Source organism: Leiobunum rupestre, chromosome 10 (genome assembly GCF_980474605.1).
Source record: "Leiobunum rupestre chromosome 10, qqLeiRupe1.1.hap1, whole genome shotgun sequence".
NCBI lineage: Eukaryota > Metazoa > Arthropoda > Arachnida > Opiliones > Sclerosomatidae > Leiobunum > Leiobunum rupestre.
This window is the reverse complement of record NC_143393.1, coordinates 18988476-19009978: the sequence shown is the minus strand read 5'-3', so window position 1 is coordinate 19009978 and position 21503 is coordinate 18988476. Positions and strand designations below refer to the sequence as shown.

Below are 21503 nucleotides of genomic sequence, written 5' to 3'. Positions count from 1 at the left end.
AAAGCTAGCTGCGTTCTCCTTGTGTTCGTTGCTCCTAGCTTGATTTAACAGATTTCATTTCTATACGTGGCGCCTCTAGCGGGAATGTTTCGTCACACTCGCTAACATATAATTCAAATCAAATGTTCATAAATTCTTTTTTTGAAAACCACAGCTGTCAGTGATTAATCGACGGCGTACGTTGGACCATCCGCTTTTGGAGCGCGGAAAAACGTTCCATGATTTCAGTATTTCACCAAACATCATGAATGGTTGGGACGTGTTTGCGGCTACTCCGTCGGAAGATTCCAAAGATGAGAACCCAGGATGCAAAGCTTCGTCGTTTCTCTTCCAATTCTTGAAAATATTGATTTACTTTTTGATTTTCGTCGTGGTTACGGGCGCTTCGGTCCTATCTAAAACATTATTTTTGATGACTACGTCTAACAGCGGTAACTCTGAAAATGAAAGATCAACTGCTTGGTCTTATTGCCTATTTGCTCTCTTGACTGTACCCGAAGTATTTCTCCTGCTACGAAGTACGTGGATGTGTCTCTTTAGACGATACAGTAAGCCACGAAAAACTACGTTTCTAGTGGTAAGTTCGCCATTTTTTGGCATGGATTTTGATTAATTTAGGTTACGGTTAGGTTAGATTATATTAAATCAGGTTACTATAATACTTATAATATAAAAAGAGAAGCTTTGACTTGTGCAAATTGGGAATCCCTGCTACTTTTAGTCAATTCGCGACCGAAACGAGTCTAGGTGGTGTAACGGGGCTAGCTTCTCCGAGGTTGGACGTAAGGATATTTTTTTTGTAGTCAGCCTGACTAGTGAGTCTCCTATCTTAATTTATTTTAGAAGTCACTAACTAGGGGTAGAAATGGGGGTATAAAACAAGAAAGGCAGCCAACATTTGGCTTTACCCGTCAGAATTAAAATAGGAATTTATTATCACATGAGTTACATGACTTTGGCTGATCGCAATTTTTTCACTACTTATACTATCAATTTTGGGTAAAATTTGGAAAATATTCAATAATATACATTCCTAGAGTAATATTGAGATAGATTTAAGTTTAATTGGGTAAAGTCAAATAAAATTGTTTGAAATCGACTAAAATTGGGTAAAAATATCAAAATTGAGTAAAAAGACCAAAATTGGGTAACTAATAAAATTCGTACAAAATTGGGTAAATGTAATTAAATTCCATGCACGTCGTCTGCATCGTTTACAATTTCGCTATATCGGCACGGCTGAATTCAATTTGTACTAACTCTTTTAATGAAAGCACAACATTAATTGGATTAACAATTTAACATCCATGATAAATTGATAACCCGACGAGAGCTTTGAGTATTAACCTCAATAATTTTTAACGAATTTTATTAGGTTTACCCAATTTTGATATTTTACTCAATAGGTGTTTCTATAAAATACGGGAGGTCACGTGTAAATGTTTTTTCTACGTCACTAGCTATAGTTATTGAAGATAGAGAGCGTGCGCTCGAGTCAATAAAGATTTTGGTATTTGAAGTCGACGTACGAAACGCGCGTGCCAATAAAGCACTAAAAAGCTTAAGCTCGTGACGCGGGGAAAAACATTTTATACATTTAATTTTTTTATTGATTTATTTTATAGAAATTAACACCTATTTTAGTCGATTTCAAACAATTTTATTTGACTTTACCAGAAGAAAATAGGGGGAAGTACGCTTCTAGTCAGCTTTGGAAAGGCGTCACTTTTCACGAATTTTCGCGCCAAAACGGTTTGGCGGGAAATCGCGGATGAATACATCGTTTAAAAAATCAATTTTTCTTAAATAGAACAATTGTAACATAATGTCCTTCTCATTCTCTGCTAATTGAGCTAAGGCGTATTTGCTTTCGTCGTTTATAGCCGAGTTGAATCAAAACAAAAGTGGAACTACTTTTTCAGTTTGGTTTATTATGCGTAAAAAGGCATTTTCGTGGGTCACACGACGACTTCTATGGCTCAAAGCTACAGATACGTACTTCCCCTATTTTCTTCTGACTTTACTCAATAGCTCTATCTATAAAATAATATATACGCATACATGTATAAAAAGGGTAATTTTTTGGAGAACGCGCTTCCTAATATTTCCGTGTAGAGGGTCTCGTTCCTTTTCACGCGAGCTCAACAATACAAATAGTTGTTGAACGCCGCCCTTTTAATCAACGCTACGTCACAAAAATCTAAAAGTTGTTGTACGTTTTAGAGGCTGCGTTCAACAACTATCAACGGAGAAAAACCGTTGAGTTATCGTTGAGTTCTTTTAATCAACGCTACGTCACAAAAATCTAAAAGTTGTTGTACGATTTATAGTTCGCTGACTTAACGAACAAAATATCGTCTGCTACCCCTCCTTTAACTTTGTCGAATGACGTCACGACACCGATGAGCAACCGAAAAACCATCTCGCCCAGCCGATGTTTCCGCTGAGTCTCCGATGATCAACGTGACGTCAAAACCGGAAGTCAAAAAGCCCGTTCAACAAAAAACCGCTGACCGTTGAGCTCAGCGCTGAGCTTTTTTAGAGTTGTTGAACGCAGCCCTTAACTGCACGAGTTCTTAAGTTCTTAAGTTCAGTAATAGCTTAACAAAGGGTCGAAACCCATCACGTCAAGACAATAAAAATGTTAAAAAAAATGTTACTCGTACATGTCCAGGTACGAAGAGAGTGCCTTCCGGAAAGGAACACGGCTCGGAATGTCTTTCAGATGCTCCGGAAGAGAATTCCACTCGCGGATGGAGGAGGGGAGGAAAGAATGTTTTCGAACGGCGAGGCGAAAACTGGGGAGAACCATAGACGCCGCACGATTTCCTCTAGGGGGGCGATGCCAGCCAGAGATGGCCTTCGAAAGCGGAGCGAGGGCACCACAAGTGCGATGTACAACACTATTTACGATAACCAATCTCTTAAGGCGACGACGCGAAGCCATGTTATCCCATTTGAATCTAACGTAATCACGTGACCTCTCGTATTTTATATAAAGAGCTATTTAACTTAAAATTATCTTAATAATACTTTATTAATGTAATTTATAGAAATTTTACCAAAATTTTCCCAAAATTGATAAATGTTACCCAAAATAGGTCAAAATTATCATTTTGGGTAAGTTTTGAAAATTTTAATTTTTTCTAATTTTCCCATGCTTTTTTAAATGGACATTTTTTTATTTGAGAGGTCAAAAACATTTTTGGTTGCCATGAGAAAACTAAAGCCCATTGCAACTTTTCCCTTTGGGAATTTTCATACTAACATAAGGTCTACCTAACCCCCGAGTTTCAACCAAATCGGTGATAACCACCTCGGGTAGTCTCCTTGTCAGTTGGGAAATAATTGACGGCTTTTAAAATGCATTTTGCGCATGAAAATACCTCTACATGTTATTTTCAAAAAAGGACGCAAAGAAGGCTGTATGCCCCAGACATGTGTCTGTAGTGTGGCGCGCTAAAACGTCATTTCAAAATCCGTCAATTAGGGTGCATAAGTCAACGCCCACACTCGGAAAAGGGGGGATGTTGCGGCCCCTATTTATCACACAATGTAGAGGTATAGCAGTAATAAAGATTAAAAAAGAATCGAAATTTTAAAAAATACGTATTTACGTTATCTCTAATGGTGTGGCAGGTTTCGGTGCCCTAGAAAAATTAGGGCCCCTTGGGCACCGCATAAACGTTCGCGGAAGGCAGATTGAATTTGTCATTCTAGCGGTAATATTCCCAATTCAATGGTCTGGGACCCATCGCGCTGCATTTACTCTAATCCCTGGAACTAGGCTGTGCCAGAATTTCCTGATTCAGCGTAGAAGTCTGAGCTCTACGGTTATACTACTAAATAAAAGCTCTTAACAATCGTCGACTAAATACTAAATTATGTAACATTGCGATTTAAGGCGGCGTCCGTAAACTGCCAGGCAGAAATTTTGGTAATTTTAGAACAAAATCTTCTACCTAGGATTTTTCCAATATAAATTACGATTGATATTATAGATTTATGCCTTCGAATACAGTAATTACGGTCACTGGAGGGCCCCTTCCAGGGATAGGTTGGCCTAGGCGGAAATACGGCACTGTCTATAAGATACGATTTCCCCCTGCATCATGGGTAACCTTTTGATAAGGAATATAAGAATTTACATTTGCGGTCCACTAATTTTATGTTTCGTGTGAAACATAGTCTCATTGAAATTTACACTATACGAACTACGGAGGCGGGTTTTCGATAAAACACCCCCGGTATGTATTTACTTACGGTAAGGGGTATACAAATCAAATAGTGTACATCAATCTATTAAAAATATCGTGCTCTCACGTTTGAAATATAAATAGGCCGCCCACGAAATTGGGCATTTTTCCTCGATGTCGAACTAATATTTCGGTTGGTCTGAATTGTTGTAATAATATTTTTATTACAAGATTTTAGCAAGAATGTATTTATTTATACTCAGGGAGAATGAATATGTCGAGATTATTTTTAGCGTTTCTCCAATTCCACCCGTTGGGGCCCCCGGTATGCTCCTCCGCTTTATTAAAATCAAATAATACTGCAATCTCATTGATTCTTAAAAATTACGTTTTTCGACGCGATTAACGCTGCTGCGAGGACGCAAAAAATAAGACCGCCTCCTTTTTTCCTCCCCCCCCTTAGCGTGCGGGGTTAGGGCCCCAACGTGTCCGTAGATAGTCTCGACATATTCATTCTCCCTGAGTATAAATAAATACATTCTTGATTTTAGTATATTTTTATGATAAACAGTTTGAAGGTCGAAATCGCCATATGCTAATGACCACCCTTTTGGGAACCACGGTTTTATTGGTACTCTTACAAGGAGATATTTTTCAAACTCGGTGGTTAAGTAGCCCTTCATATACTTTGAAAGCTCCCAAAGGGAAAAGTTTGCCATGGCAACCCTAAATAATAAAATAAATAATAATCAGCTAGGCTAATACCGTGGCACCACCTTAGGCCTAAGTCATCAAGCGACTTTTGAGGCCATTAATTCAGGTGGCCGGGTTACAATGCGTAGGAGGGTAGAGGCAAGCCCTTCATGCCACGTGAGCCAACAGCTCCCTACACTAACTATTACCGTTAACCTCAACAAATTTTTATGGAAGGGGAAACCGAAGAGCTCGAGGGAAAACCCCTTAAACCAGTGGATTGCAATTTTCAAAAAATTAGAAAATAAACAATTGGGTAAAATTTATAAAATTTGGATAAAATCGATTGAAAATGCGTAATATGAATAAAATTTCGCTATACAATCAAGGATCCTATATGTTAGAAGGATACGAGGCGAGGGACGAAAAATGGCAGCGCCGTCGGTGGGTCATGCGCGATAGAGAATCCGTCTTTAGATTCCGTCAAGGACAAAACATGGAGGAAGCACCGCCAAAATTTGTCCTTGAGGGAATAGAAACAAGACGTCCCACGTTTAGAGGCTCTCTTAATATCGACGGCGCTGCCGGCGTTTTGAAAACACGGGCTGGCCGGAGGGCTACCTATCCTTCTAACATATAGGATCCTTGGATAAATACTGCTGAGAGGACCTTTAGTGTTCGCTCACGCCACTAGGGGCGAATGTTTCTTTTGACGTAAATATTTCGTTTGTTCGTAGGTAATGTTCATAGAAAGTGTCCATACAGTTGGATTGGTGCTTCTCATTTACGCAATTCTACCCGAAATGGACGTGATCGGTGCCGCCATGCTCGGGAACTGTCTGCACACGTTACCGTCGATGTTGTCCATTCTTTACCGTTCACCCAAAGAAGATTGGCGAGCTTTAAAAATCATTCTGGATGCGGTGTCCTTAGTGGCGCAAGTAGGAGGGTTACTATGGTGGCTACAATCGCGAAACCCGAATCCTTGGATCACTTTGACCAGCACGGTTCTAGTGTCGTTAGGTGGGTGGAAAAACTACGTTTCTGCACGTTCACCATTCACTGTCCTCAGAATGTTTTCGGAAGTTAGCGAAGACTCGAACCGCTGTCGCCATTTCATCGGTCTATTTGTGGCTCCGTGGAAGATAGCGTGGTTCTTCGGGGGAATGTTAGGGTACCGTCACGCGGACACGACCAATTTCGACGGGATGTCGCACGTACTTGACTTCGAAGCTGCGTTCAATTCCGTGTACTTCCAGGATATGATTCCAATGATAGTTGTTACCGTACAGATGGTCAGTTCTCTTTTAGTCTACTTTTGCGTTTCGATTTCTTTGAAGATACGTTTGAGAGTAAGTACACATTGGTATTTTAGAGCTCAGAGTGACGGGAAAATGTTGGAAGGACCATGGACAGTAAATTAAGAGGACAGGTTTTCGATAGCCTTCCACAGTGCATTTTATTTCTCCCCGAGTATCAATCAGCTCGAGAGACTCCGAGGGAGTCTTTTTTTTTTCTTGACATCCACACATCGGTGTCGACCCAAGGCCTTAGACACCAGCACACAATAACTGATTAATCAGGGCGAGATATGTGTAACGGCCACGCCAACGGGGGGATACGTGGGGACAGGGGCGGGGACACCCGTGGCGGAAGTATTCCGACCACCCGTTGGGGGATTGGTGGTCGTCCTGACACGGCCATCCACAAACTCCGAGGGAGTCTTGCAAGGTCGTTTGTACCACGTGATCTTAAAATTTCAAAATGGCAATCTAACGCGGTTGATATTGTTACGTAATTTTTTGCGCTTTATATTTTAGTAATTTTTAATTTTGGTTTTTTAATTCAATAAAAACTATTAACTGATATTTAGTATATCATATTTAATCTATAAAAACGTGAAAAAATACCTTTTGGCGTAAAAATGTACTTCGTGTTTATCTTTTTTCTTTTTTCGAATAGTATCGTCCACTCTTAGCGATATTTGTTTTTTTCAAATAACCTTGGACGACTCCTTTAGTGTGATTGGTTTACGGGGGCTAAAAACCAGGCTTTTTACCAATCCTCTAAAATCTACTATCCATGGAAGGACTAATTACTTTCAAAGATTTTTTTTACCCCAACGTATCTGTACAAAATTCAATTTCCCGTTTTTTGGAACTTCAAATGTTAGATAAATTACAACATGTTTTCCATAATTAAACACAAACAGAGTACTTTTAATTTATTGCCCGTTAGTAGAACGTATTTTGGTCACTGAGAACGTACCAGACCCGATAGCATGATCTACTACATAAAATCCTCCCTTAAATGTAGACCCCTATATTCCCAGTTGTATAGCGCACTCTAGTATCGGTCGTAAAATGTTTTCTTCCATCATTCGAGGAAATATGTGTAATTACTCCTAATTAAAAATAAATTTAACTATTTAATTTTGGAATTAATAATAAATAACAAAACAAAGTAGCTTGTAAAAAACATTATTAAAGGGAATATAACCTGCAATTTATATCTATAACTATAAGTCTTAAAGTTTGTGCTTTTATTTATTTATTTGTATGTCCTGTTCCTAAAAACTCGAGAACGGTTAGCTCTAGGGCTGTGTGTTTTCCTCTCTTGAGTTCCTTGCGCCTGTCCAAACCATTAAACGTTTTAAACGGGTTAGTGTGAAATTCGTAGAAGGTTAGTTAGTGTGAAAGAAAGGGACTTCGTAGAAGAGGCGGTTTAGTTGGGATTTTTAAGTAGTTCAGGACTTTTTGCTACGCGTATTACGTGTGTTGCATTTTTGCTACGTGTGTTTCCGCTGTTGCGTTTTTGCTACGTGTGTTTCGTTTTTGCTACGCGTGTTGAGTTTTTGCTACGTGTGTTGCGTTTTTGCCACGCGTGTTACGTTTTTGCCACGCGTGTTGAATTTTTGCTACGCGTGTTACGTTTTTGCCACGCGTGTTGAATTTTTGCTACGCGTGTTGAGTTTTTGCCACGCGTGTTGCGTTTTTGCCACGCGTGTTGCGTTTTTGCCACGCGTGTTGAATTTTTGCTACGCGTGTTACGTTTTTGCCACGCGTGTTGAGTTTTTGCTACGTGTGTTGCGTTTTTGCCACGCGTGTTACGTTTTTGCCACGCGTGTTGCGTTTTTGCTACGTGTGTTGCGTTTTTGCCACGCGTGTTACGTTTTTGCCACGCGTGTTGCGTTTTTGCCACGCGTGTTGCGTTTTTGCCACGCGTGTTGCGTTTTTGCCACGCGTGTTGCGTTTTTGCCACGCGTGTTGAATTTTTGCTACGCGTGTTACGTTTTTGCCACGCGTGTTGCGTTTTTGCCACGCGTGCTGCGTTTTTGCTACGTGTGTTACGTTTTTGCCACGCGTGTTGCGTTTTTGCTACGTGTGTTGAGTTTTTGCTACGTGTGTTACGTTTTTGCCACGCGTGTTGCGTTTTTGCTACGTGTGTTGCGTTTTTGCCACGCGTGTTGAATTTTTGCTACGCGTGTTACGTTTTTGCCACGCGTGTTGCGTTTTTGCTACGTGTGTTGCGTTTTTGCTACGCGTGTTACATTTTTGCTACGTGTGTTGCGTTTTTGCTACGTGTGTTGAGTTTTTGCTACGTGTGTTGAATTTTTGCTACGCGTGTTACGTTTTTGCCACGCGTGTTGAGTTTTTGCTACGTGTGTTGCGTTTTTGCCACGCGTGTTACGTTTTTGCCACGCGTGTTGCGTTTTTGCTACGTGTGTTGCGTTTTTGCCACGCGTGTTGAATTTTTGCTACGCGTGTTACGTTTTTGCCACGCGTGTTACGTTTTTGCCACGCGTGTTACGTTTTTGCCACGCGTGTTGAATTTTTGCTACGCGTGTTGCGTTTTTGCCACGCGTGTTGCGTTTTTGCTACGTGTGTTGCGTTTTTGCCACGCGTGTTGCGTTTTTGCTACGTGTGTTGCGTTTTTGCCACGCGTGTTACGTTTTTGCCACGCGTGTTGAATTTTTGCTACGCGTGTTGCGTTTTTGCCACGCGTGTTGCGTTTTTGCTACGTGTGTTGCGTTTTTGCCACGCGTGTTGCGTTTTTGCTACGTGTGTTGCGTTTTTGCCACGCGTGTTGAATTTTTGCCACGCGTGTTGCGTTTTTGCTACGTGTGTTGAATTTTTGCCACGCTTGTTACGTTTTTGCCACGCGTGTTGAATTTTTGCTACGCGTGTTGCGTTTTTGCCACGCGTGTTGCGTTTTTGCTACGTGTGTTGCGTTTTTGCTACGCGTGTTACGTTTTTGCCACGCGTGTTGCGTTTTTGCTACGTGTGTTGCGTTTTTGCCACGCGTGTTGCGTTTTTGCCACGCGTGTTGAATTTTTGCTACGCGTGTTACGTTTTTGCCACGCGTGTTGAGTTTTTGCTACGTGTGTTGCGTTTTTGCTACGCGTGTTACGTTTTTGCCACGCGTGTTGCGTTCTTGCTACGTGTGTTGCGTTTTTACCACGCGTGTTGCGTTTTTGCTACGTGTGTTGCGTTTTTGCCACGCGTGTTGAGTTTTTGCTACGTGTGTTGCGTTTTTGCTACGCGTGTTACGTTTTTGCTACGTGTGTTGCGTTTTTGCTACGTGTGTTGCGTTTTTGCTACGTGTGTTGAGTTTTTGCTACGTGTGTTGCGTTTTTGCTACGCGTGTTACGTTTTTGCCACGCGTGTTGAGGTTTTGCTACGTGTGTTGCGTTTTTGCTACGTGTGTTGCGTTTTTGCTACAGCGTTTACCTTTCTTACGTACAAATCAGATCTAATTTATTAAATCTAAGACCACGGGCGAAGCCGGGAATTAAAGCTAGTATAATATATTTAGTGTTGTAAGTGGGAAAATTTTCCGGAAAATGACCAAGGCCGTTTTTTCAGAAAATTTTCTGTTTTCATTCCATGATTAAAACTAAACCTCTAGACTATAGCTTTAAACTGATTAACAATGTAACACTATTAATATGTTGTTGTATGTTTAATGTTATTAGATATTTTATATCGATAAGAAGTGAAAAAATTAAAAACCCTTAAAAAGTAATTTATGTTTCAATTCTTTATTTTTCCGATTTTCGGAAAATTTTCCACATTTCATTTTTCCGGAAAATTAACAACACTGAATATAACCCTTCAATAAATTGCCCTGTACAGTGGTGCCAAACTTTTCTAAAGCCAAAGGCAAGAGCGGCCAGAGTTTCAAACGTTAGTGTGTAACACCAAAAACCTGAGGTTATATTCCCTTTAAGTTCAAGGTACATGCTCATAGTGATTCAATTTCGATTGCTAATTTGGGTTTGACATAGGTTCTACCTCTGGTTTTTTTCAGTAACTAAGTACGTTCTTGAGAAGTGACGTTATATAAATTCAGTCGCGTCTAAGACATTTTCTTCCAGGCACAACGTGACACGTTTCAGTAAGCTACCACGGTGTCTCTCTTTAATACAGAATTTCGTCTGGGCCTTACCGATTTCCTTAACAATCCCCGTGACTGTTTCATTGCTAACTTACGGATGCCAAAAATTTCCACGCAACTTAAATTTTCCGCTAGACGATTGGTCTCAGTACGGCATTTATGGCAAATCTTTTTGGATTTGGATCTGTTGGTTGATGGCCCAAATGTGGACTAACGCTTACCTATGGACTGATTGCGAGACCAAGTACCCTTTTCAAGTACTTCGGCTAGACTCCTAAAAATCTACAGATGTAACTTGTCTTTTCAGAATATTGAGCCCCAAATTTTCTAGCTTTTTAATCGACCAATCAACGGCCGCTTGTAAAGAAGCATCATGTGATCCGGATGACGTCAATCGTCAAAATGACGAATCAAAGAAAGAGACAGAATCTGAAACAAAAATCTACGCCTGCGTAACCATGTGGCATGAAACGAGGGAAGAAATGGTACAATTACTTAAGTCCATCTTCAGGATGGACGAGGACCAGAGCGCTCGGAAATTAGCCCAAAACCACATGGATATCACTGACTCAAACTACTACGCGTTTGAAGGTGAGAGAATAGCTGTTTTATAAAATCTCCATCAAAGTGAATTGCAGACGGTTTTTAGTTCCACATCGAGATATATATATATCGAAGTGGGACTATTGCTATGGATGGAATGTCGTTAAGTGTTTGGCGTGGAAAAGCGACGACACGGTAGATGGAGCTGCGAAAAACAATTTTTTGTATAATTTATATTATTGGTGACGCCGGGATTCGAACCCAAATAGCTGCTGGCCGCGTCAAAGCCATAACCGACGTCTTTACCAAACGAATTACGCCGTTCTGTACAAACTTTTCTCGGAACTTCTAGTCGTTTTTAGCGACGCGGGGGGATTTGGCTAGTTAAGTTGTCGCAATTGTCGTTCCTTTTTCCGCGCTATTTTACGTATATTTACGGCGTTTAAGGTCAAGTGAACCTCAAACTTCGCCGCCCCCACCCCCAAACCAGTGGGTTTACACGAAGGGTGACACGGGCGTGGCGGGAAGTTTGAATTACAGTGTGGGGCTACACAACTTTTACCGATGGCCAGTTTCAGGTCTGTCAGGTAAACAGGGGGCACAATTTCGACCCCCTCTTTAATAACAATACGTTAAAGTCAACTCTTTAACTTAGGATGGTACTTTTTATATCAACCGATAGAACGTACAGTGCCGTTAATTTCCGTCCCCTTCGACCAACCCCTTTAAAAGGAGAGTGGCCGAAAAAAAAAGTTGGTTTCATTCGATAGAACTCTTTGACGCGCACGCAGTGCCGTTAATTTCCGCCCCCTCCGACCAACCTTAAAGGGAGAGTGATCGAAAAGTTAATAAATTCACGGGTATTTTTTTTTAATGAATTTGCGAATTTACATGACTTTTGGTGTCTAAACTACCCAAATGTTTGATATAAATTTCCTAAAATAAACCCATTTTAATCCCAGTTTAAGAATTTCTTTTTATCATATTTCCACTAATTTCAATAATTTAAAAGAATTATGTTCGTCGTGTTTTGCTTACCTATTTCACCTTTGATACTTTCCGTCTATCTAACGATAGGAAATCACATGACCTCAACAGCTTTTGTATTGGTTAATTTGGTTTGCCCACCCGGGTATCCTGAGGGTGGGCGGTGCGCACTCTTTAACAAAGATTGGTAAATTATATATCAAGCAATAGGAAATCACATGGGCTCAACAGCTTTTATTAGTTTTCCCACCCGGGTCTCCTGATGGTGGGCGCAGTAGCGGCGCTAAGGGTGGGCTGAAGTGGGCTTTAGCCCCCCTGCATTTCTGAGAGGGGCCACATATTCATAATTAAGAGGCCACATATTTTAATTTATGAATTTTCATTATCTCTAGAAATTTGTTTTATTGCCAAAAAACTTTTTCTGAAGAAAATCTTTCAATATAAATTTGTTTACTCAAAAAGGTAGTAGACCATAAACATATAGATTCGGGAGGAAGGGAGCGGAAATTGAGAGAAAGTTGAATAGAAAGGGGCGTATGGAAATTTAGGGAAATATCCCAGGCATGCACGTGTCCCCTCCAGGTTGGATACAAGGTCAGTAGGGGGTCCAGAAAACGCGACGAGAGCCGCAACAATAAAACGACCTTGCTCTTCTCGCTTCCTGGAAAATTTTGGGTTTTTTCGATTTCACCACTTTTGCGAAATATGGTCAATACAAGGTTCCCGCTAAGGGTCACAAAATTCTTAGGGGCCACAAAATAATTAGCCCACCTGTGAAAAAACCTTAGCGCCGCTACTGGGTGGGCGGCATCCACTCTTTAACTTAGGATGACAATTTATATATCAAACGATAAGAAATCACGTTGCCTCAACAGTTTTTGTATTAGTTTGCCTACCTGTGTCTACTAAGGGTGTATGGGTTTGCCCACTCGAATACACTGATGTGGAACTAATATTTCGGCCTGGGCCGACTTGTTCTTTATACTGCCAAAGCTGCCATTAAAACTCTGGCAGCAATGTTTGGTAGGGGAGGGGGAGACAAGTGAGAGTTATTTTATTGAAAATTAAGTGGCAAAAAGTATCTAATATTGAATTCACTTGTTTATGAGATAAATATTGTTTCATGATAGCAAACGTATTTTTCGACGACGCTTTTGACTGTTGCCGAGGTAACACCACCCTCAATAACTTCGTCAAAACATTTGTACAGGCAACGGAAACAGCTGCTAGGTAAAAGAAATAAAAATCGATTTGGTAAAGCAAGGAGCGTTAAATGATTATAATTTAAATTTGTCATCGCAGAGAGGTACACGAGTGCGAAGCGCGACTCAGTCCACCCAAGACTTCACCGACGCCTTACGGTGGACAGTTGATTTGGACGCTACCCGGGGGCAATCGAATGATATGCCATTTAAAAGATAAGGACAAAATTCGGCATCGGAAAAGGTGGAGTCAAGTAATGTACATGTACTACCTACTGGGACATCGATTAATGGACGTGTCAATGGGCATCAAAGAGAAGGAAATGATGGCGGACAACACCTTCATTCTAACTTTGGACGGTGACATGCAATTCGAACCCCAAGCCGTTCACGCCCTGGTCGAAGCCATGAGGAGGAATGCGGACGTGGGGGCGGCTGGAGGGCGACTTCATCCAATGGGTTCGGGACCATTTCTCTGGTACCAAATATTCGAGTACGCCATCGGACACTGGTTGCAAAAAACGACGGAACAAGTCGTCGGCTGTTCCCTGTGCTCTCCAGGCTGCTTTTCGCTGTTCAGGGCTAAGTGTTTAATGGACGACAACGTCATGAGGAAATACGCTACCAAATCCGAAGAGCCTCTGCACTACATTCAATATGATCAAGGTAAATAATAGACACTTCGCCACAAAGTATTAATACACAAAGCCTAGACTGAAAAGCTAATCTTTATATGGTCCGTGTTGCTTAAAGCGGTGCCAGATAAAAGGGCTAGTTTTCCGAAGGGCAACAATACCGCAAAGGAGTGTGTCGACTCAAAAAATGCGTTAAGCTATCAAAGATAATACATTAATCGAGCGTTGTAAAATATTTTACTCAGTGATCGTGACATGCCTACGATGAGGGGGAAGTTAACAGAAAGAGGTTTTTATTGAAACGTCTATTAGGGCAGCGGTTCCAAAAAGTTGTTCCTCAGCATGGGCATCTTTGTTTGTGCCGATTCTTTTAAGATAAGTAAAAAAATTAGTTGGGGTTCCGCCAGAATTAGGTAGATAATTTAGGGTTCCATATAAAAAATTGGGAACCGCTGTATTAGGGAATTAATAACTCTGGGGTAAATTTCAGGTGAAGATCGTTGGTTGAGCACTCTGATCATTCAAATGGGCTACCGCGTCGAATATTGCGCCGAATCCCGAGTCTACACTCGATGTCCCGAGAGTTTCGACGAGTTCTTCAGTCAACGGCGTCGATGGATTCCATCAATCATGGCCAACCTCTTCGATTTGCTGGCCAATTATAAACGAGCCATTGCCGTCAACAAAAGCATCACCTTACTTTACGTCATCTATCAAACAATCGTCGCGATCGTGACAGTTTTAGAGCCCGCCACAAATTTCTTGGTCTTGGTTCTATCCAGCTCCTCACTCTTGGGCATTTCTTTGCGACTTTCTCTCATTCTTAACAGTATTCCTATCGCCGTCTTCATAGTTGCCTGTTTAGTGGCCAAAAATGATGTCCAGGTACGTTATCTCCTTACCATAAGGTAAGATGGCTTGAACGTACCCCAGTGGCTCCTAGGCTTGAGTTTTATTTGAGCCCAACCTTGTGTCACCCCCCCTACCTTATGAGGTCCCTACTTACAATGAGACGACCCGAGGTGGTTATCACCGATTTTGTTGAAACTCGGGGGTTAGGAAGACCTTATGGTAGTATGAAAATTTCCAAAGGGAAAAGTTGCAATGGGCTTTAGTTTTTCCATGGCAACCGAAAATGTTTTTGATCTCTCAAAACCAAAAAAGCTCTATTTAAAAAAGCATGGGATTTTCTCGGTTTCACAGGGTACTTAATTACTTAAAAAATTTGAAAAAATTAAATTTTCAAAACTTACCCAAAAAGATTAATTTGACCTATTTTGGGTAAAATTGATCAATTTTCGTTAAATTTTAACAAAATTTGGGTAACCGAGAAAATCCCATGCTTTTTTTAAATGGAGAGGTCAAAACATTTTCGGTTGCCATGGGAAAACTAAAGCCCATTGCAACTTTTCCCTTTGGCAATTTTCATACTACCATAAGTTCTTCCTAACCCCCGAGTTTCAACAAAATCGGTGATAACCACCTCGGGTAGTCTCCTTGTTAGTTAATTGGTTAATTTGCCGCAGGGGTACCTTACGCTAAGCTTATATCCCTACTGAGTTTGACTAGGTACTTACTAACTGAGTACGATTGGTAGCTCCTGGTAGCCAAAGTACTGTCAATCGGGTACGCATTCTTTATGACGTTTCTTTTGGTCAACATCGTGCACAACATTCAATACCTACACAATCAGTCCTCGCTGACCATATTCTTCTTCATTTTGTCCTTGAGTCCATTCCTGGCAGCGTGTCTTCATCCGAGAGAATTTCGCTGCGTGTCCTACGGTGTCCTCTACTTTCTCAGCTTACCAGCTACGCACATCTTGCTGATCATCTACACCGTCGTCAACGTTCACGTTGTTACCTGGGGAACCCGCGAAGTGAAGGGACCATCCGAAATAGAAAATGCTAAATTGCCGAAGACGTACCATCGGACCAAATCAGACGAACAGAATGACAATAACTATCGAGAGTTACTAAATAGAGTCCAATCGATAGAGAGATCTAAAAACCTTCTGGAGACCAGATCTAATACAGACTCAATGGAAGATGGTGACAGCTCAGAGTCAACTACAGCCGAAATTGATAAATTAGGTAAGGCTGGTAAGCCATTGATTAATTATCTAAAGGATTTTGGACCGGTTTGTCCCAGAGTGGGGAATTAACTAAAGGTAACGCGAGCTTGAGATTTTATCCAGTGAAAAGTCGTATAGTTAATTATCAAGTTCACGTTAGCCAACGCCAATTCCACTAACGTAACTTTCTCTATTTAGATCAACAGTCTAACGATGACACGAATCCAAATTGGCTAGAAGACCAGGACCTTATAACGTTAGGGACGACGAAATTCTTGCCAGAAAACGAAGTTCGCTTCTGGAAGGATTTGATCGGAAAGTACCTGTACCCATTGGATCCAAACGAGGAACACCGGTCTAAAATGACTACCGAGCTAACGCGATTGAGGAACCAAGTCGCCACAATGGTCTTCGTCATTAACGGCCTGTTCATTTTGGTCATTCTCACCTTTCAAATGCACTTTCGCAAAGTGGATTACATTCCCAATGTCGACAGCTTCAAAGGAGAAAATCTACTTGACCCGGTCAACGTTATTATGGGATTATTTTTTAGTGTATTGGTCATCGTCCAAACTCTGACAATGCTATGTCACAGGTAATAAAAGGGAATGTATTCCCACGTAATAAAAATTCTGATACGCATTTAATACATTTGCAAAGAATTGGGGTTTTTCTCCGGACACTCTCGGAAACACAAATCAGCTGTTTGGAAGTCCCAAATCCAATCGAGGACGCCGTACGAAGGGCGAAGGGCATGCAAAGACTGACGGACGCGGCGAATATAGCCAAAGATGAGAAACTTGCTTCAAGATCAGTCGAGGACTTAGAGCTAAGGAAGAAGCTAATTAACGATTTCGACAGCTTGGAAGACGCCTTCCAAACCAGATTCACAATCTTCAAGATGAAAAATTGTATATTTTAAAAATATAAACGAAACTACGAAAAACCCGTAAATGGTCTGCCTAAAAAGAATAAATTAGAATAAAAAAGTGCTATTATTATCGATGGAATCAAAACTTATTCTAGGCTTTATTCGCCCCTAATTGCAGGGTAATCTAGACTTATTTTTTTATTTATTCGAACCTAATAGCAAGGAAAACTATATTAATTTATTTTAGCATTTAAAATATACCTCATTCATTCTATCATTACCCGTTCTTCGTCTATGATTCTATTTAGACTCTGCTTTTCTTAGTATTTAAAATTTATGCTAACGATTTTTCGCTACTTTATTTTCGAATATCGGAATATTTTTATATTTATATTGCTAGTTTCGTAAATTTCCCCTCTGCCGTTTAAGAAATACAGCCCATTTATTCTATTTAGACTCAGTTTTTTTAACGCCGTTTTTTTGTACATGCATTTTTTTCATCCTTTAGATGGCGATAGGTTCTCCAAGAACGGCGAAGTTATTCTATACCAGTGGCGGTTTATTCGAATTATTATTCAATATCTATTCGAACCTTTTAGTAAGGAAACTAGACCTCATATTATTGGAGACGGTTTCTACCTTAATTCGAGGTTTTTAAGAAGATAAACTAATTTATTTAAGGTGGTTTCTACGTTTATTCGAGGCTTATAGAAAGGGAACCTTTCTGCTTTTGTAAATCCAGAAATGAAACGGTTGGCATTGCAAATACACAAGCTCATTTGCGGCATATTTGTAAACCACGTAATCCGGTCGTTATTTTTAGGTGTCTAGGAGGCTTAACGTTTTGGTCTAAATATAAACTTAAAGCAACTGTCGGCTCTATCATTGCCACCTGTATTATGATAAGGCCCTGGTTATTAGAGAAGCCAATTAATCTATCTGATTCTTCGAAAAAACGAATTTACTGGACAGCGTGGTGCCATCTATTTATGGCAAAGGAAGCTAAAATTCAAAATTGTGAAACAATAACGTCGTTAGAGAACCATTTATAATTATTATAATTAGGCAACTTATACTCTACTTAATGCACTTTAACCTAAACTATATATTCCATATAAATTATATTGTTAAAAATTACTATAATTTAAGTTATTGACAAATTTACAAACGAGCTAATCAAGGCGAGGGGTACCTTGTCCTGCCTTTTGGATCAAATTGTAGCTTACGCATATTGTTTTGATTTCGACGCTAGCGACATCTGTTGAAAAAAGATCTACTTCACGTCGAGCCTACGCTTGAGATTTTAGGGATAAATTAATTTTTTTTAAGGACATCGTTCTTTACGTAACTATCAGTAGGTTCCAGATGGCTTACCGCTATGATTATAAACTTGGGTTTTGGTTAGGTTGGGTTAGTCGTACGCTTGTAAATGAAAATTGCCATCAATTTTAAGTTATTAACATTAATATTACATGCAATAAAAAACGAAATGATTGGGTGGTATTCGATTGAATGCTAACAAAGCGACAGATATTCACTTTGAAAATTCATCCAGGTGTTTTTTTTGGAGTTATTCACTAACGTAATGACTTGGGTTCCCAGGGCCCGTGCCAATTGTCGCCACGAAAGGATTCGACATATCTACGTCCGTATCGTATCCTCGACATTGCGAAATGTGAAGGATAATGTCTCAAAAGCATCAGCTGGAACTTACAAGAACCAGGGCCGGATTAAGACCTTGCGGGGCCTTAGGTCCAAGCTAATTTGGGTGCCCCCTTTCAATGGATGGAAAATACCATTTCAATGTAAACTTTGCGGATATTTTAGTGACGTTAATAAATGATATCTTTACATGGTATCTAAAAATGTGGACGCATTTACTAAAATTACTCCGGAAAAAATTTGTGAAAAGTAAATGATTAAAGTTTTGTACTTTTAATTTTTTCGAAACCAAGTGGATTTTAACCATACTTTTGTCTGGTAACTCCCGTCAACATTTTCAATAACAGAATTTTTTTGTAAAATTGGTTTATTATTATAAAATGTGTAAAGTACTATATTGTTAAAAGCATCAAAGTAAAGTTTTATAAAAGTTAGAGGTTTTACAAAATTAATAGTAATTAAAATGTTGATGTTAACCACCAGATCTTGAACCCCTGTAATCATTGTAGGGCACTTGGCGCCTACTATCAGTAAACCCCAATTCCATTTTATTGGCGTATTTGTGTGATTTTTAAAAAAATATGGAAATTTTAGCGTGACGGGGGTAGGGCCTCAACGTGTCCGTCGATAGTCTCGACATATTCATTCTCCCTGAGTATAAATAACTACATTCTTGATTAGCATAAGTAACATAATAACAATAAGTATGACAATTAACGGGATTTACAACCAAACTAATTTTCATAGTTATTGCGCAATCAAGATGTTTTCTCAGCACAGAGCCCTCTAGTGTCTAAAATACCCGAGACTTCCGTCGAAATATCTGGTTTCCGATAGCACGGCCAACGTTGATTTCTCGCGCATCTCTCGCGCTACAGCGGCCATCTCATTCGTTGACGTTTCTGTGTTAACCTATGAGCAAAAGATGTGTATGACGTCAGCGCCCCTAGCGGATTATTATTTTTAGTATAGTTTTTACATTGGGGACAATATAACCACCGAGCGTGGCGCTGAACTCCTACACATTATAGTACAGTTTATAGGGGGAAAATCCTTGCTCGCGGAATTTCGACGAATTTGTTGGCCGTAGTAGCGCGAACAGCGCGTGATCAAAGTTGGCCGTGCCGATAGATACGCGGAATATTAGGCTAAAATGATAAAAATTAAAAACGTTTTTCTCGGCGCCACGAGCTCATGTTTTTTATCACGCGTGATTCGCACGCGGGCTTCAAAACAAAGCCAAAGCCCCTCGCAACTCCAGAACGTGCTCTCCGATATTAGGCTTAAATTTGTATCAAAAAGTAGTCATCCAAAACGGTAAGTCGCGAGTCCAAGGCACAGCTTGAAGAGAGTATCAGTGCCGAAAAAGGTTCGGTTAGAAAATTAGCATTAAAGCAATAGAAAGTGTCATACTTATTGTTATTATGTTACTTATGGTATTATTTAATCGCTTTTGATAATTTCATTTATTAGAAATGAAAAAAAGAGGTGTATAATAGATTTAAGGAATTTTGAAGATTTTTGTTTTACAAAATATACACCAGATGGCGATAGCGCTAGTGTATTAAAATAGTTAACTATCGTGAACCATGGACAGTAAATTAAGGGGACAGGTTTTCGATACCCTTCCACAGTGCATTTTATTCCTCCCCGCGTATCAATCAGCTCGAGAGACTCCGAGGGAGTCTTGCAAGGTCGTTTGTACCACGTGATCTTAAAATATCAAAATGGCAATCTAATGCGGTTGATATTGTTACGTAATTTTTTGCGCTTTATATTTTAGTATATTTAATTTTGGTTTTTTAATTCAATAAAAACTATCAACTGATATTTAGTATATCATATTTAATCTATAAAAACGTGAAAAAATCCCTTTTGGCGTAAAAATGTACTTCGTGTTTATCTTTTTTCGTTTTCGAACAGTATCGTCCACTCTTAGCGATACTTGTTTTTTTTTTTTTCAAATAACCTTGGACGACTCCCTTAGTGTGATTGGTTTACGGGGGCTAAAAACCAGGCTTTTTACCGATCCTCTAAAATCTACTATCCATGCCATGCGCGAACTAGTCTTTTTTTTGCTCATTTCCTTCATCCATCGTTAAGAATGAAAGGCCGGACGCAATGTACACACTCGATTTTTAACTAAGCATTGCTCAGTAGACGCTTCAATAAAACCTCTTTAAGGAAATCGCCAAAAAGTTATATATCTGAGAGCCTACAAATTACTGTTTTTTGGCGCTTTTTGAAATAATGGAAACTTTTCACAGAACGTCGTGTTTTTGCTAAGAATAAATATGTAAAAAAAAAAGCTACCGGGTTAAAAGGAAATACTTGTTGCATACCGTACAGTTATTATTTAAACAGTAACTTGCAGGAACTGGTTCTCAGAAATATTACTTCTTGGCCATTTCCTTGAAGATTGCGCATTTATTCAAATAGGAAATGCAGGGTAAGACCCATACAATTATGCTCGTGTTATAATACACACTATGAGTTAGTATTTGGTGTTTTACGTAATTACTTGTTCAAGTTGTCCGAGTTAATTCATTTTCCAATACCTCAAAAACATAATACATACATTTTTATTCAGGATAAAATGGTTGATATATCACAGATTCCGTACCGAAATAAATATTTTACAATTTACTCTCTATAATCCGTATTTTACATTTCACATGGTTTTAGCAAATGTACGGTACAATCAGAATTCGTGTAATAAGTTATGAAAAATTAGTGTTGTAAGTCGGAAAAGTTTCCGGAAAATTACCAAGGCCTTTTTTCCTGAAACTTTCCCGTATTTTTCCGGAAAAAAATAATATATTAATATATTATTTTCAAATTTAAATAAAGCGGCATTTTCGCCTCATTTTTTCGAATCTAAAAGTAAAACTAAACCTCTAGACTAGTTTAAACTGATTAACAATGTAACGCTATTAATGTTTTGTAGAATGTTTACTGATATTAGACATTTTATATCGATAAAAAGTTAAAAACATTAAAAACCCTTAAAAGGTAATTTATGTTTAAAATTTTTATTTTTCCGATTTGCGGAAATTTTTCCGCATTTCATTTTTCCGGAAAATTAACAACACTATGAAAGTTAAAGCACCTAAATACATATATTACAAATTTCAATCGGCCTTGGCGCCATCTCTATTAGATTCACACGCTTAACAAAACATTAAAGGTAATATCTTAGCGGTCCCATGGGTTAATTATACTCAGTTTCAGGCTAAGAAAGGC

General features: G+C 39.5%; 1 protein-coding gene across 1 annotated transcript; it reads left to right on the top strand.

The window, feature by feature from the left end:
• The first annotated feature begins 244 nt into the window (after positions 1–244).
• On the top strand, positions 245–18277 carry LOC149924950 (chitin synthase chs-2-like). The gene is made up of 12 exons (XM_090161678.1): positions 245–577; positions 5627–6184; positions 6230–6304; positions 10319–10530; positions 10594–10877; positions 12947–13046; positions 13119–13684; positions 14144–14538; positions 15251–15746; positions 15926–16322; positions 16388–16638; positions 18201–18277. Exons 1-12 carry the CDS (start codon positions 245–247, stop codon positions 18275–18277), a joined length of 3744 nt encoding a protein of 1247 aa, XP_090017804.1.
• The last annotated feature ends 3226 nt before the right edge of the window (positions 18278–21503 follow it).

What these genes read in the sequence shown, in the direction of transcription:
- LOC149924950 (XM_090161678.1), top strand. Translation starts at nt 245, where the DNA reads ATGAATGGTTGGGACGTGTTTGCGGCTACTCCGTCGGAAGATTCCAAA. An exon ending in TGGACTGATTGCGAGACCAA is followed by an intron (nt 10,531 to 10,593) that starts GTACCCTTTTCA and finishes TTGTCTTTTCAG; the next exon opens with AATATTGAGCCCCAAATTTT. An exon ending in CTGACAATGCTATGTCACAG is followed by an intron (nt 16,323 to 16,387) that starts GTAATAAAAGGG and finishes ACATTTGCAAAG; the next exon opens with AATTGGGGTTTTTCTCCGGA.